Raw genomic sequence first — 17,924 nt, forward strand, 5'->3', positions numbered from 1 at the left:
TGTCTCTTACACGGAGATTTGGGCTGTTGCTGAATCAGGAGGCTTACACGGAGGCTTACACTACTCTTGAACTCCGTGTAAGCCTTCCTGAATCTGGCCCTACATTTGGCCTGACACCCTAACTACCGTGTTCTCACAGCTGTGTAATATGTTTCTTCCCTGAAACATCACTGAGACCAGTGTGAAGACATGATTCTAGAAAGATCTTCAGCTTGTATGCAAAAAGCACATTAAAACAACTGCAATTTTATACTAATTTTTAACAATAATAATAAAAAAGTAATTTTAATGCATTCTGCAAATTGATTGCATTTACAATAGAAGGTATACAAAGCAATGTTCATTTTGCAGAAAAAATATATATTTCATAACTGAAAAACATTCATATGCAACACAATTAAAGAGAACTTTTTATGGAGGTATGTGCTCTGATTGCACATAGGTTCATATGTGTATACTACGCCAATGGCCCTGGAGCCTTTACAAGCCTAGCCCATAGAAGTGCCCTGGCATCATGATGCCATTAGTTTCCGGTGCCTCTATCAAGTAGAGCCACTGGAGTGATCCCCCTGGGTGAACTTTATATTTCCCATCCACTCATCAAGATTTCTCTTGAAAAGGGCCACTGAGATGCTCTGCTTGACATGTATGGGAAATCTATTCCAGAGCATGGGCAGTCTCTGGGTTATGAACCTGTCCCATAAGCAAAGCAAGTCCTCACAACTACAACAAGTGCAAAGACCCAAAAGGAACAAGCCAAAGTCAAACTTCAGCAGGCCATCACAATATAGTGTAGAAATAAAATGATTTTGATGCACCATAGGGGTAATCCAAAAAGATAATTCCCCACAGAAGATAATCAGACCGGTTTCAGCTACTGAAGCTTTCCTCAGTGTTAAACTTTTTAAGCTTACAAAGCATAATTATATACACCCTGGTCATATTAAAAAACGTCATTGATTAGATTATCATAAATGCTCATTCAATTCAGGTGGGAACAACCCACCCAGTTTAATAATCCACTTTTTCTCTTTATTATTTAATAAGGTATGCCACCCAGTTTTGTTAGTCCTAACACCTAATACTCTATCAATAATCATGAATCCAAAACATGCAGTGGAATGTATGAGTGAATGCTTATACAAAGCATTAGACTGTCTTTTATTTCTGATGTCACTAACATATTCTGTCATGCGTAATCGTAATGGTCGAGAGGTTTGCCCAATATAAAATGCTGAACAAGAACATGTAGCTAAATAGATGATCCAGTCAGTACTGCAGTTAGCCAAAAATCTAATGTCAAATACCAAAGCTGTATTTTTACTAGAAAAATGTTTGGACTTGACTACACTTGTACAACGTATGCAGTGTCCACATGTATGGGAAGTCTATTCTAGAGTATGGGCAGTCTCTGGATTATAAACCTGTCCCTCCAGCATGTTCTGTTGATTGTGGTAATGAGGTTGAGGTCCCTGGATTGTGTGATGCAGAGGGATTGGGATTTCTTTAAGTGTAACATTTCTAACAGGGCTGGGTCAGACATGGCTTTGTAAGTCAAGCAAGCTCGCCTCTTAATAGATGATATGAGACAGAGAAAAGCTGGAGTTTTTTGAGTCTGTCCATGTAGGTCATGTGTTTAAGGCCTAGGATCCTCTTTGTGAGGTACTTTTGTGGCCTTTCCAGCTGTTGCAGGTATTTAGTGAGGTACATGCCAAATGAGGCATTATACTTGATGACTGGTGTAATGAGGGAAGAGTAGACGGAGGTGATGACCTCTTTCTTCCTTGTTGCAAAACCCTTGGTAATGAGATGTACCACATAGAAGAACTTTCTGACCAAAGGTGGAAATATGGTGGTCGGAGGGGAGGTTGCTGTCAACCTGTGTCACCAGATCTCTTATAACGCCTTCAGTGTTCAGTGGACTACCATTGATGTGCTAATTAGCGGGAACTGAGTTTTTCCCAAAGGGAATGACAACCCATTTTTTGGCATTAAGCTTAAGGCCATAGTTTTGATACCAGTTGTTGGTCTCAATGTGGCCTTTCTGTAGGATGTCTACATCAGCTGGGGAGTTAATAATGGCTCCCAGCTTGCAATCATCGGTGGACTTGGTCAGCCAGAGTCCCCCTGTGTTGGCCTGGACTTCTGAGAAGTAGATGCCAAACAGGAGAGGACCCAGGACCGATCCCTGTGGGACTCCACTCGTGACTGGTCGGCAGTCTGATTTGGAGTCTGCTACTTTCACACTGTGGGTTCTATCTGTGAGACAATTTGCAACCCACCTAGTGATATAGGGGTTGAAGCCTAGTTTGGTGAGTCTATCAATAATTCCTGAGTGGGGAATGGTATCAAAGGCCTTGGCCACATCGAGATAGGCTGTATGAACTGCCTTGTCCTCATCCACAGCTCTGGTGACTGACTGAAAGAAGTCAACCAGGTTGAGCAGGCATGATCTACCCTTCACAAAACAAGATTGTGTGGGATCCAGAGTTTTGAGATTCCCTATATCCTTGTTAATTAGGTCCATAATGATGCTCTCCATAGCCTTACATATCAGACTCGTCAGGCTAATGGAGAGATAATTCCCAGGGTCTGTAGTCACATGATCTTTCTGTAGTCTACATGACATTTAAGTAATTGGTGCCCCTCCATTATGGTGCCCAGGGGCATATGGCACCCTGCCACCCTCACTATGCCACTGGCTGTGTAAGACAGATATAAAGCTGTTGGGATAGAATAGAAGGGGGCAGCCCACTGTCACTGCCTACCTACAAGATACAGTTTGTCTAGTATCTGGAGAGAAGAGCAAAAGAGCTGGGCTAGTCTGTCTTTATCTGCTGTAAAGCTTGCATTTCTATAACAATTCTTCTGTTTAGACCCTTCTATGGCATATACTATCCATGCTACATGTAGTTTTATTAAGTATTTACAAACTGCACAAGCATTTGTTTAAATAATTTCTTTTACAATGTTTAAGACAACATGGATGCTATAAGGCATTTTATTAGCTGAGAACCTTCCAGATAAGAACTCTGCAGAGTGCAGCCCTACCCTATCAGTGTTAACCATGTTCCTAACAGGTGCAGACAGCTCCCTCTATTACAGTGAACTTCTCTATGTAATTTTAGATCATGCCTCAGCAAAAATGTGAACTTGTAAACTTGAAATACCATGGTATTATCCTAGTAATCTGCTATAAAAAGCGGTGCCATAGACATATCTGAATAATAGGAAAACTGCTACTCTTTCAGACAGAAATAGCTTCTTCAGTGCTGTCACTGCATCTCTGAATTTAAAGTAACATTCTGTGCTTCAGTAATCACACAGTTTCTGACAAACTTCTGTAAATGGATTTTTGTCTGTTTAAGCTGTTTTCTCAGAATAATGAACTGCTTCATGCTGACTAGGAAAAATGAATACAGAGAAAAAATAATGACACAGCTCACAAAACAACTACAAAGCAATACAGTAGATTGTAGTCTGGCTACCTGCTTATGTAGTGATGCCACAGGGTTGGTAGAATTATTGGCCATGATTGTCAAAACAAATTTTAGATGGGAATGAGCCACTAGTATGCAAAGCTATGACCAATGCATTTCAGTAATACACCTTAGATGGAATTATGGTAACAATGCCCAGATGACAAGCTTACCATTTACTTAAGGGGAAGTACAACATAGACTTTCTGAAATGTATTCAAGTAGAGGAGGTTAAAAAGTCAGTGATAAGCAATAAGAGGTTTGTGCTTTCACTAGAGGGCTGAACTTGCTGACATTTTGTTTCGCATACATGTATGCATGGTCCTAAAAATGTGTAAGGAGCCGATGGTTTGAAAACAGCCCAGAGGTAAGCTTAGTCCTCCACTGGCCAGATGCAAAATGAATGTGGGTTTTCATGCCATTTCAATGAATGTGAGTTTTAAGGGCAGAGAAGTTTTCTGCTCATGCTAAGTCTGTTTTCATTGTGAGACTGTATTGTTTGTTTAGCAAATGGTTATCAGTGTTTGTGCTATTTTATTTCAATATCTGTAATCACTGTAGAAGTAAATAAGAAAACGGTATGTATGCTGACAGGTTTGAACAGTGTTTATGGTAAATGAGGAGAAATAGCCAAGTAATGGAACACTGGAGTGGCTGGGGTGGGGGCTGCTGCAGGTGCAGTAGGGAGTTGCTGCAGGAGGGTCTGCTCTGTGGGGGGCAATCTATTACCCTGCTAGGGCCCCATTTAACCATGATCCAGCTCTGGTATTTTGCACTATTTACTACAAATGATCAGAAGTTGGAATGGAACAACAAAGTGTCAGCTGTAAAAAATAATAAGCACTTTTGTTCTGTGTTTGACAATAATGGAAAGAAAGAGCTTATTTTCTGGAACTGATACTTCATTGTTTCATTCTACCTTCTGATAGTTTATGACTTTCACTGTTATTTAATAATTAATAATTAATAATTAATAACAGTCATATTGTTGAACATGTCTGTAGAGTTCTGTAGATTGTGGAACTCAGCTGAAGTGGCAGCAGTTCACCCAGCCCACCCAGGTACATTCTGGGCAGTCATTTATGAAGTAATAACAGTAAACGTAATAATAATAATGACAACAATGATGATGGTGATGATAAAATAAGACGTAATGCAGGCAAGAAACTGGTATAACTTTAATTCTACTGTTACTGTGTTTTCAGAAGAAGTTAATACAGTTTCTTCCTTGCCTTAACTCGTTTTTTTTTCACAAATGCAAGTTGGTCCCAGTTTTGTTACATTTTTAAAGTCATGCCAGAAACATTAATTTATTTAAAAGAACAATAAAAAAATACTGTGTGATTTTTATTCTGCTTATAAAAAAATTATTAAAGCTTCTTGCCTGACTTTAAGCCTTCAGTTAGGTTATTCATTATTGTTATTTTTCAAGTTGCCCAGTTTTTGTTGCACTTTTATTTTATTTAATTGAACAAATTAAAAAATGCAACAGGTCAAGCTTGAAAGTGGTAGACAGCTTTTGCTCACAATTCATATTTAACTTCAAAACCTCATATCTCAAGGGATAAAGCCAAAAACTTAATGGGTTGGGATAAAGATCAAAGGTCCACAATCAGGGACAGATTTTAAATATAACATTGTTCTTATATGCTTTGTTGCTAGAATAACAGATTTTCGATTAGTCTGCATTTTCTGAAGGGTATGAAGTCTAGAAATCTGAAACTCAAGTATCTATAATTATTTAAGTTTTGCAATCCTCATAAATTTGCCAGAAAATCACACATATTATGAGGAACAGACCAAAAATATGACACAAAATCAGGGACAGTCAACCATATGCTCTGACCTCTCAACCTCTTAGAGCAAGAATTGGGAGAAAGTGTGAAAGGCTCAAAATCATGGGCAAATGTTAAGCTTTACTCTTGTCACCATAGCAATGGATAAAGGTAAAACAGTTCACACCATATTACCTTTTTCTTGCCAAGCCTTTTGACACAATCTCCTATTCAGGTATAGTACAAAAGATAAATAATCAGGAGCAAACACTTACATCACTAGCTGGATTGCCAACTTGCTCACAGGATGCAGGAGATCAAAATAGGAGAAGTTACCTCTAGAAAGAGATCAGTCACGAATGGAGTCCCCCAGGGTTTGGTGCTGAGACTTTTTCTGTTTGGCATATACACCTCAAAAGTAAAAGGAAATACGAAAGGGTTTTGGCTGACTAAGTTTGAGATGACTGCAAGCTAGGAGCAGTTATTGAATGCCCAAATGACTTAGCCATCATGCAAGAAGATTTGTCCCAAACAATAACTGGTACCAGAAACATGAATTGAAACTAAACTCAGAAAAATACATTATCATATCTTTTGGGAAGTCATCTATTCCAGCGAACTGCCAAACTGACAAAACCCCCTAAGAACTGACCCAGTTGTTTGGCATTTGGAAACTTGTTTGTACAGTGACCTAACTTTTGACCAACATGTGCCTAGAGTCATAAGAAAGTCTTTGTATACTGCACAGCTTATAAACAAATTGATTGCGACTAGATCTAGAGATATTATTGTCCCCCTTTACAAAGCTCTCATTAGGTCAATCATTTTGTATAATGCCCACTTCAGCATGTATCTGTCCAGACCCATGCAACAACTGGAATACCCACAGAGATGCCTTACTAAGAGGATACAAGTCCTAAACAATAGGTCTTGTGTGGACCATCTCAAAGATTTATTACTATACTCAGTATCCTACAGAGTGTTTAGAGGCAACCTGTGTCTGGCATACAAGGCATCCTCCGACCTAATGCTGATGGACTTACTGAACATCAGCAAGTCAAATGGCATCAGAAATACTCAGTCCAGGTATCTAAACTGAATGGTTTGCAGAGATGGATATATATCACAAAGGCCACCCCTGTTCCAGAACAGACTATCCATTCAATTAAAACAAAGCTCATCCATGTCCATATTAAATTGCAACTTGGATCTAAGGATGGGTAATAGAAAATGTATTCCAGGATTGCCCCTTGTGCCACTAATGGATAGAGGCAGTTCCTAAATGCTGCATCCCTTACCTGGGTTCTCTCAAATTTTCTATGGTATGATCACAGTTATTCTCACTACGGCTAATATACAATTATCAGCTGTGGAATAGGTAAGACCAATCAGGAAATGTTAATTCAAGCACCAAAAAGCAAATTGGCTAAGCTTAAAATGTCCTCCAAGTGAACCTATGTTGTGGGTCTACCCATTTCATGCATCCCCTATATACCTAAGTTATAAGATTTCTAAATACACCAATTTGGAACAGGCAGCCTAAATAGAACCAATCATATACCATGCTCTCACAATCATATGCTATTACCTCTATTATCCTATACAATAATAATATCTCCCCTCTCCTCCTACATAATTTTATAATTTACTTCAATATAACTCTTGAACTCTTTACAAACCTATACAATACTAAAATACCCTTTCCAGCATAATTTTATAACTTACTTCATTACATATCTTGAACTCTTTTCAATCCTTTCTTTACTGAAATGAAAGAACACTAGACTTCTTTACAACAACGTCTCTTATACAATATTAATCTATTTACCTCCTGCAAGATTTTAGAGCTATAAGAACTGTATAGACATATAATTGTTGATATAAACACTTTGCTGTAGATATACCTCTATGGTAATTGTGTTTTTTTTTCATAAGAAATGTAACTTGTTTTTACTGCGAACTGTCTGAAATTCACTTGCTAATATAAATGTACTGTGATGGAGCTTTTCTCCCTGTACCTCGGCTGAAAATGGGCTCTGCCCATTCATACTTTCCCAGTCAATACAGACAAATGAAGTAAATAAATAAATACAATGCAAAGGTAAATGTGAGAGCTTGGGAAAGAGACACTAAACAGCAAGGCCATAATGCCACAGAAGCAGTCACAGGTTCTGCTCTTTGGATATAACGTTTTTATAAAGTAATGGGTGGAGTAGTGTACTTCTCCTGGCAGTGTATCCAAGTCATAAGAACTAGACAATAGTAGGGTCACACAAGGGAAAGCCATATTAAAGAAAATGTGCCACTTCTTTCAAAAAAAGTGAGATGAAGCACCCAAAAAGGCATGGGACAGGTGGAGAAAAGGGAAGGTAAGGACAGACAGGAAGTAGTATGGTAAATACAATTAAAGGCCAGACTTTCACAGGCTTATTGTTTCCTTGTACTGTAATGTGAAATACTCAGTGCCACATGATACAGTGAATGTGACAGTAGAGTTGTGATCCCTTGAATGTGAGACATGGAGAATCACAGATATGAATGGTGACAAATAAGGCTCTACTAGCTTTGTTATAAGCCAGTAAAATGGCTCAGTATGCTTTTCACTCCATTTCTCTTGACTCTGCATAGCAGATGTATATTTCACTCAGCCACATGAAAGTGAGATCAGGCTGTTACCAAGTCTCTGTCAATCTTCCATGCAGTGCACTCCTGGCATATGTTATTTATTTAACTTTCAAAGGCATTTGTCTCAGATGTCACCAAGTGAATGCAAGTCATAACACTGAATAGCTGACAATAGTGTGTTAATATCTAAGAGGCACCTCCCATACTTAATGCAGCCAAACATGGCTGTAAGTTTATTTATAAAGGTGCCCTATGGAGCATGTACACATATATAGATATTATAATAATAGGCAGCACAAGCAACAGAGACATATTTGATTCACTTTGTTAAAGCACTCCAGTACTGCAGATTTATCCAGAACAATGGTAAGTAAAGTTTGAGTATCTTTTTACAAAAATGCAAAGCTGAAACTAAGATTCAAAACATAAATAAAATTATTAACTTTAAAAACACATGATATTTAAGTTGTTTTTAAATAACACAAAGAGCAAGTAACAACTAACATCAAAACAAAAGTATGCTGTTATCCATTCTTTACACAAAGGTGTAAAGCACGCTTATTATACAGATAATGTTTTTTTACTTGGTGTTTTAAAAATTTGTAGCATCTGGTGTGATTTGTGTTTGTTTAGCATGGATATTACAGGATTTTGGAATACTGTCTCAGAGTTAAATCATGGAAATAAAAATATGTCTTCCTGTGGTAGCACAGCATTATGAAGTCATGAGCGAACATCTCTGTAGCTTAGAAAAGTGCAAAATAAGTGAAATAAACATGAGCAATTTTAATTGGCACATTGCAAAAGTACATAAACTTGTGAGATATTTGTAAACATGAAACCAAATAAATTAATGCCACTGAGGGTCCAGTTGTGGTTTGAATCGATTTATTAAAACGAACTGTAGAAAGATAAAATCTTAAAACATTACCAGTTATATAAGAAATGAAAAACTAAATTAACTGTTGCTTAACAGCAATAATGTTTCCTCATTATGATTCAATCACTCAGCCCACTGCAAGGGATTAGTAAGGCAGACTAACAATTAATTAAATTCTCAGGGTCATTCAGGTGGGGTGAGGTAGGATAGTGACTTGATGAACAGGGGTGTAGCCAGGCATACTCATGTACACCACACCATATACTTTTTAAATAAATCAGCTAGAATCTAAATTAAAAAGTCTAGCCAGATTTGCCATGGTTTTATTTTAATAAACTACATTTTGCAAACTTTATTTTCTTTTTGTTACAACACCAGAGTGGCTAAATATGTTTTATGCTTAAGTTGTCATATCTGTAGTTTTTTATTTTAGTACTGAATAAAGTCTTCATTCTAGAAATGTGCATTGTCTGGGATGCTGAAGTGGTGACACTTGGAGAGTGTGTATGTTAGGTTTATAGTCTGGAAATTGGTGCAGCATTCCAAAAGTTTGGGGACACAGCTGCAGATGAATATGTATTATTATAGTCCTAAGCTAGACAAATAAAGAATAGAAGTCAACAAGGGACTGGAAGAGAAAATTGTGAGTTTCCCCAAATGCTATCTTCTGCAATGGAAAAAATAAACATTTCAGAGGTAATGTGAAATTTATGAGCAAGTATAAATTGTAAACTTTGAAATTTTGGGAAAGGCAAGAGTTTAGCAGTGTGGTTTGAATGGCAAAAGAGACAGTGAATGTGAGCATCTGGTGGACATAAATTAAAGTATAACAATTTAACCATTAATGCTCAAATTGCTGGGATTCAGAGAGCATCCTCATGGTCATATTACTTGCCTACCAGAGATAGGTCAGTTTATGAGACCTTTTAAAATTCAATTGAGAGACGGCTTTTGCTTCAATGACAAATACCTCATTATTGGCTAATCTGCATGTCTGTGAAGCACATTTTGATATAGCTCATCCTGAAAGCCCCTTACAGTGGTAGTGTGCTGTGGTGGCCCATTCATCACATTGGCACAAGCACCCCACACACTCATGCATACATATTCAAACATTCACACACACACACACACACACACACACACACACACACACACACACACACACACACACAGAGGCACACACACACACACACACACACACACACACACACACACACACACACACACACACACACACACACACACACACACACACACACACACACACACACACACACACAAAGACATCTAGTAACTATCAACTCTCCACAATCCATCAGACTCACATACATACTCACCCATTCACCAGCAAGCATGCAGTTGTATATACACACACACACACACACACACACACACACACACACACACACACACACACACACACACAGACACACACACACACACACACACACACACACACACACACACACACACACACACACACACACACATATACCCATCCATGCATCTATGCCGAACTTTGTTGAACTCACCTCTCACATGTTCTCAGACCAATACATCTCTCCACAGTCAAACTGTGAATAGATAAAAAAAACAAACCAATTCACAGGTCAAAAACAATCCGTTGTTTCTTTCATTGACTTCAGTGGGTGACTGTTGTCTTTTGGTCGGTTATACTTTTCAGCTGAAAGTGGCAATTTACACAACTGAGCAATTTTCTGAACATAAATTGGCAACCATAGACATTTTTGTGGAAGACCACATGGCTAATCAGCATTAGCCACTACCTCGGGTAACTTCATTACCAGGGACCATGGTGGGCATGACTGCCCTCCACACTGATGCTTCACCTTGCAGAAAGTCAATGTGGTAATATGCTTCAGTATACACTAGCTCCAGTGCTCTCCCCCTAAATCTTATTACCAGCCATACGCTGATGGTATATATGACATTTTACACTAAATGGACAAAGGAGGTAGAGAATCCGGTAAATGTGCATTATGCTTTCTCCAGTATGGCCTGACATTATAAGCCTTTTTTTAACTCATAAAATCAGATTTATCCATACAATTTGTTTAAGTTGTCATAACTGACACCAAATGCATCTACCAGGTGTTACACTGGAATTAGGATACACAGCATGAAAACATAGAGGTACAAGTTAAGTCAAAAATGACATTCTCAGGAGAAGACAGTCTCCTGTGGTCAAGCTAAAACAGAGTTAGAAACATGCCCTGTCCATTCACCTGTACAGAGAAAATACTGATTTAAATCTGTTAGGAAAAACAGCAGTATTCTAACTGGGTCACATTATTCTAATACTTAGTGTTAACTACACCAACTACAACATCAGTAGATGAAGTGGGTTAAAAAAGAAGGTAAACTTACTTTATGAACCAAGTCAGCAAGCAACATTTGATTTTGCTGCCATTTCTTTTTTTTTCCTCCTCAAAGCTAACCATCAACTGCCACCAGCCCTTCATCTCTTTCACCCACCTTAGCTTCCCCCAAGCTCAGCCCAACTCACATCTTGGGCTGACTAGGAGATCAGGGATGATGGTGCAACATCATCCTGCTGCCAGGGAGTGGGCCTTATCTTCCACAACCTTCTAGTAAACCTGTGAGCTCTGCAATCAATGCCTTTGGGAGGTTCTAGTGGGCTTATGTATATGTGCAACCCCCCAACAAAGTGGCACATGGCTTATGCAGCACGCAGTCCACCAGGCTTATAACACTGTTTTAGTGTTGTGAGTCTGGACTGCCTTATCCCCAAGGATAGGACAGCCAACATTCAACACTCACTTCCATACATCCCTGCAGCCCCAGCAGTGAATTTTGTTGCCATGTCTTTTCCAAAAGATCACTTATTGAACATAGGAAATATTTGTCACAAAAATACATTAGTACACATTAGGAAGAAAAAATATTGTGGTAGTTCTCAATCAACAGCCAGTAAAAAAAGTGTAACAACACAACATACAATCAATAGCCAGTGGAAGAGTGTAACAATGTGACAATTCACAAGTACTAGCTAATGTAACAGTGCAACAACCAATAACCATGGAACATTTTAACAGTAAGAGGTTGATCAGATGGCTATATATCAGATACACATAGGGATGTGTTATTAAGCACAATCTTAAAGGGCAAATATAGTGACAATATCAGCTGTGTGGATATGATGTGTATTTGCTCCATACCGATTTGAAACACCAATAGGCAGAATCTGATTTGTAGCTTTGACTTGTACAAAAAAACACCTTTTACATATTCTGATATATTTATATGCCAAAACCACAAGTTCATAAAATAAACAGTTTTATTGTAAAATGAAACAAAACTCAGTGGTATAAACTCTTCTCAGACAAACAAGTGCAGCAAAGAAAATTAACTTTCTGTAATGATAGGCAAAGAAAATCATATAAATTATCTTCTTTCAAAGTTCCAAAATCCCAAAACAAAGGAACAAAGTCTTTCACACAAAATCCAGTAATTGCCTTTAGGAGCAGAAACTAATAACCACAGTACATAGCTACTTCTAGCTAAACACTATTCTCTCTGGATTACTTTATATTATACCATGACCCCCCCAAAACGTGCACGCTGATTGGCCAGCGTGCACATTGTAAATCGAGTTATACTAATGGAAAAAGGTCCGGTCGCCTGGACTTTTTTCCATTAGTATAACTCTACTTTTAAAACACTATCTTGCTATGTTAAATGGGTTTAACATAGCGAGACAGCTTTAAAATAAGCAACGGAGATCTCCGTTGCTTATTTTAAAGCTGTCTCGCTATGCTAAGCCCATTTAACATAGCGAGACAGGTTTTAAACCAGGCAAAGAAGAAAGCAAGATCTTCGTTGCTTTTTTAGCTATGTTAAATGGGTTTAACATAGCGAGACAGTTAAAATAAGCAACGGACATCTCCGTTGCTTATTTTATTGTCTCGCTATGTTAAACCCATTTAACATAGCTAAAAAAAAAAGCAACGGAGATCTTGCTTTCTCCGTTGCTTTTGCCCACAGCTCTGATACATCAGAACTGCCGCGGATGCCAGACATCTGCGGAAGGGCAGTAAACAGGCATTATACTATGCCATTATTTAAGAAAAGTGATAGTTTCTTTTCTTAAATAATGTCATATAATAGCAATAACCCACTTCTGGGTGTGGGTAATGCTGTATTTACCCACGGTTGGCTTTGTTTGGTCCCTCGGGCTTCGCCCTCGGGACCAAACCACGCCAACCGTGGGTAAATCCAGCATTACCCACACCCAGGCGTGGGCTATTGCTATAGTAAGATGTCCAGGTTTCCTGAGGTAAAATCCACAGTGACCCTTCTTACTGTAGAACATTACCCATAACCTCTGTTCCATGCATAGAATGCCCCCAGCTAAGAGAGGCCAGTGTCTCTGAATTTGTAGGGCTACAGCCCTCTGTCTTATACATCACTTAATTACACCATTAGTCTACTAAAGTTCTATTAACTGACCCATGCAGGAATCCTCTCTGCCTAATACATATTGGCACACAATTATTTAAAGCAATAATTCATTTTTGCAGCACGTCTTCGCAATATTTACATAATTTATTAGAGAAACAGCTCTAGTTACACTTGCTCATGCTATTTCCATAATTTTGAAACACCATTCTGATCATTCTAGTGAGAACTACCAAGTTATATTGCAGTGACCCCCACCTTTAAACTCACTGTTTCTGTCCCAACAAATAGGGTAGTAAATTGATCACAATTGACCATTTGTTGTGAGTTCTAGACTGACCATCAGCATAATGGTGGGTTGTACCTAGTCTATGTTTCATTTAAAAGGCTGCAAAGAAAGTATACATTTACATACTTTTTATTCTCATCCTGTTATCCAGCCATTCAACCATAACAGTGGGGCATGATATGCAACAAGTGTAAATTCTCAGCCAAGAAGGCTGTACTTTAATGAAGATGATACTACTTGGTTTTCAGGCAGTCCTTCTCAGCAGTGGACTATCTGTTTTTCAACTCAAAAACATATGAGATGTTTTTCACCATCAAAGGTCTGTGATAACACTGCCGCTAGGTCTAATTCTGATGCATCAATATATAGTATGAAAACCTGCTGAAAACTAGAGATGCTAGGGCATGTTCTAAAAAAGGTATTCTCTTCAGCTGTTTAAAAGCATTACATTCTTCTAGTTCCCACTCAGCCATAATCTTGATGAGTGGATGGGAAATAGAAAATAAACCCCAAGAATCACGCCAGTGGCTCTACTCGACAGAGGCACTGGGAACTAATGTCGGGTGGCACGATGCCAGGGTAATCCTATGGGCTAGGCTTGTAAAGGCTCCAGGGCCATTAGCCTAGTACATACTTATGAACCTATGAACCTATAAGGGACATCTTTAATTTTGTCAAATCCATAGCAGATAAGCTGTTAAGGCAAAATGAGGTACAAATGTTCAATAGTACACAACTAATTCCAAGAATATCCTCATTTGATTATTAGTGCCAGGAATTGGCCAGTTTCTCACAGCTTCACATTTTTCTTTCAGAGGACGCAGCAATCCTCCTACCAATCACATAGCCAAAACTTTACCTCTGCCGTACTTAACTTGTTCTTAGAGCCTTGACAGTTAACCCAGCTCATTTCTGTCTACTATGGCCTAGATAGACCCTGACTAAATGAAGACTTCAGTCTTCTGAAAGTACTAGACACATAATAATAAATGAGCGGCAGCACACTTAGTATGTGGTTTTAGGACTCTGTCCAAACATTTATGTGAGGTGACAGTGTACCATGTAGCAGAAAGGGAAGGACAGTATGTTGCAAAAAATACTTCTGATGTTGAAAAAGCTGTCTTTTCTCTGGATTCTGTAATTAGAGGGATCTGCCAGTACCTTTTATTAAATGTCTTATCTTTCTACACCTTTCTATGAGTTCATCAGTCCTAGGCATTGAGTAACTGTCAATTTTTGAAAGGCTGTAAAGCTTACTGAAACCATTACAAAATCTGACTGTTCCCCAAACTTTGAGACTAACATTACAGGGCTGTTCCACTTATTTTTTTTTCCATTTTGAGCTTCTTTTGTGCTTCCTATTGCATAGCTTTGGATTGTGATATCTCTACTCTCTAAGGATTTATGTTAACATTTTCCTTGGAATAGTCTCAATATGGTGCTGAATCAGGTCTGTTCTGACAGGTAACTCTGAAAATAAGTCTTTATTTCTTAACAGAAAACTTATTTGTTGTTTCTGTGGATTAGAAAATATGTCATCTACCTGAACTATAGACATGCCGATCAGTTTTCTTCCTTCACTAGAACTATTACTTTATCCATTAAACTAACAACAGAAGTCTGTTTTGCTTTCCAGCACTGGTATGATATATCTGTTCTGGCCTTCTCTTTCCAGTCTGTTTAATCCTGTACTTTGCTTCGTTTAATGTTTTCCTATTTCAGATGGACCCTACCACTGAGTCATTTTTTTATTGTGAAGGGGACCAAAACTAGTACTTCATCTCCAGCTTCAAATTCAGTTGTTCTTGCATTTCTACTCCACACCTCTTCTGCTCTGTCAAAGGTCCCTGCATCAGGTTTACAGAGGAAAAGAGCATCGAAGAGCACTTCAAAATAGTGCCTGTCATGTGAGCTCTTAAAAATGAACATACCTACTTTCAGATTATATTGTAAGTTGGTATAGTGTCCTATTGCACTTTTAAATAGGATTCTCTCTTCTTCCAATTTTTTTCTGTCATTATGTACTAGTCTGAAAATGTACCTGACATATAATATCTCAAAAAAGACTGACATATGTTGAGCCTTGTAGTATTAAAATAATGGCATATAGGAGGTATGATATTAACTGGTCCCAGTTTTTACCAGTCTTTCAAGGTTACTTTTCTCAGTGTGGAGTTTAATGTTCATTTAAAACATTCCACTGTGTTTGGGGATGGTGTACTATGCTTTTTCAAGAGTGTGATGTTAAATCATTAGCACAGTGGGTGTATTATTCTTGAGAGAAATAGAATTACTTGATCAGTGAGTATTTTCTTAGGTTTTCCTACTTTAGAAAATAATAAAAACTGGCTCCCTAGCTATAAATTTAGCATTAGTCTTAGGGTACTTCGTTGTGAGGTCCAAAATTACCAAAATGTATTAAAACCCAGTACCTGTTTTTACCACTTATCAAAATGTCTACAGCTTCTTCTTCTTCTTTCGGCTTTTTCCCGGTTAGGGGTCGCCACAGTGGATCATCTGTCCACTCATGATTGGCAGTGGAGTTTTACAGTGTCGTGTTGCCAGCCCAGTGCCCAACCTTCCACAGAAGGCACACACATGCACACACTCACTCCTAGGGTCAGTTTAGAGTGTCCAATCCACCTACTACATGTCTTTGGGATGTGGGAGGAAACCGGAGCACCCGGAGGAAACCCACGCGATCACAGGGAGGACATGCAGACTCCGCACAGAAGGCACCCCAGCCGAGAATTGAACCGGAGAACCTCTTGCTGTGAGGCAACAACGCTAACTGCTGCATCACCGTGGCCGCCCTACTGTCTACAGCAATATATTTAAATGGCACCTCTATAATAGGCATTGGAATGAAAGGATGTTTGAAACCTGGACAACAGACCTGTCTTCTGGTTTTAAGGGTATCTAACAAAGAAGTTCTTAATTTATTTCATTATTCCTAGTCAATAAAACTTTGCTACGATCTTTATTTTAGTCTTGTATTTTCATAGGTGTCCCCAGTACACAACTACATGCTAATTTTATTTCTAGGGTTCTGAATGGCTTGAACACTAGCATTTGGTATATTAAATTCTATCTTTACTTACTCATAGAATCATTTTGTTACATGACGTATGTGTAGAAAGTGAAAACACATTCTTTAGTTTCTTCTTGTACAACTCTAGATATATTTTCTCTTCCTTTGCTTAAAGTGTCATCTTCACAGTGTACTTTTTGATATTTAGCTGGCTTACTTGGAGAACAACCAGTTCCATGATTTCCTCGTCTTCAGAAGGTAGTGAGGGAGAAATACAGCATCTTCTCCTACCGATACTGGCACTGGGGTCTCAGGGCTTAATTCTTATGCTATGAAAGTCAGCTCAAAACAATTTTCTTTAACGTCAGCCACTGCCTCTATCATTTTTTCCTTTTTTAAATAAACAAGATGCAGAAAACCTGTTTCTGCTGTTTAGGGTTCCTGTATTTTAGCTCAGCATGTATAACATCAGAGGGGTCTGTTCAAGGTCATCTCTTCTCTCAGTTACCCCACTCACATCTTTTTATTTCTTTTCTTTTTTTTGTTTCTTTTCTTTATGCCACTTTCCCTCTGTCTCAGTGTGAGCTAGCACCACCCTCTCACCTTTTTTTTTCTTCTATATATGTCATGCTTATAACTTCACTAGCTCAATTCAAAAATAGTCTAAAACTCCACTTTAAGTCACATTGGCTTTGTCCTTGCTCAAACCCAGACTAGCTCTTTGCCGTAAACTAAAACCAAAACCAAGCCCATACTAGTTCTTCGTATTATCCATACCCAAAAAGAACAACCTAGCAAGGGTTATAAGAACTATGTATGTTTCCAAACTCTAAGGTATAATACGGCCTAACGACTCTGCTAGCATGTTATTAATGTATAATCTAATGATTAGTAGTATTTTGCATATGATAGAGCATGGTAGTTTTGTAATAGTATGTAAATAGTCTTTTTTCTTTTTTCTTTTTTCTCTCTTCCTCATTATTGTTCATCTTATATACTATTTTTTGTAACAATTTGTCATTGTAACTCTGTTGGAGCTTTTCTCCCCGGGCCTCCGCTGAAAATGGACATGTATCCAGTCGGACTATCCCGGTTAACAAATGTAAAATAAAATAAAAATAAATAAAATAAATGTCATCTTCCTCTGCAAAGGGTACCTCAGAAGAAAATTTACTTCAGTTTTACTTTTTCCTTATTAACATATACCTGTTACCTATTTAGGCCACTAGTAATATTAAAACTTTCCCACACAATATGGTTACTACCCTTTCACAGCAAAACAACAACAGTGTTGCTATCTTTTCTCAGTTCAATTAATCAACATAGAAATGAAGGCAAATGTGTCTCATCTATAATCCTAGAGTTATCAAGGGCATTTATTTATTTATAATTTATAACTCAT

The 17,924-nt window shown here is 38.1% G+C and overlaps 1 protein-coding gene across 1 annotated transcript in view; it reads left to right on the forward strand.

The window, feature by feature from the left end:
• The first annotated feature begins 8,107 nt into the window (after window positions 1-8,107).
• The window catches only part of MYL2 (myosin light chain 2), a 198,039-nt gene continuing 188,222 nt past the window's right edge, over window positions 8,108-17,924 (forward strand). Inside the window, exon 1 of the mRNA XM_044068632.1 lies at window positions 8,108-8,245. Within this exon, the coding sequence (XP_043924567.1) occupies window positions 8,243-8,245 (3 nt within the window). The 5' untranslated portion in view covers window positions 8,108-8,242. The remainder of the gene's footprint in view (window positions 8,246-17,924) is intronic.

The sequence above is a fragment of the Protopterus annectens genome, chromosome 4.part0 (assembly GCF_019279795.1).
Source record: "Protopterus annectens isolate FY-2018-M chromosome 4.part0, PAN1.0, whole genome shotgun sequence".
Taxonomy (NCBI): domain Eukaryota; kingdom Metazoa; phylum Chordata; order Ceratodontiformes; family Protopteridae; genus Protopterus; species Protopterus annectens.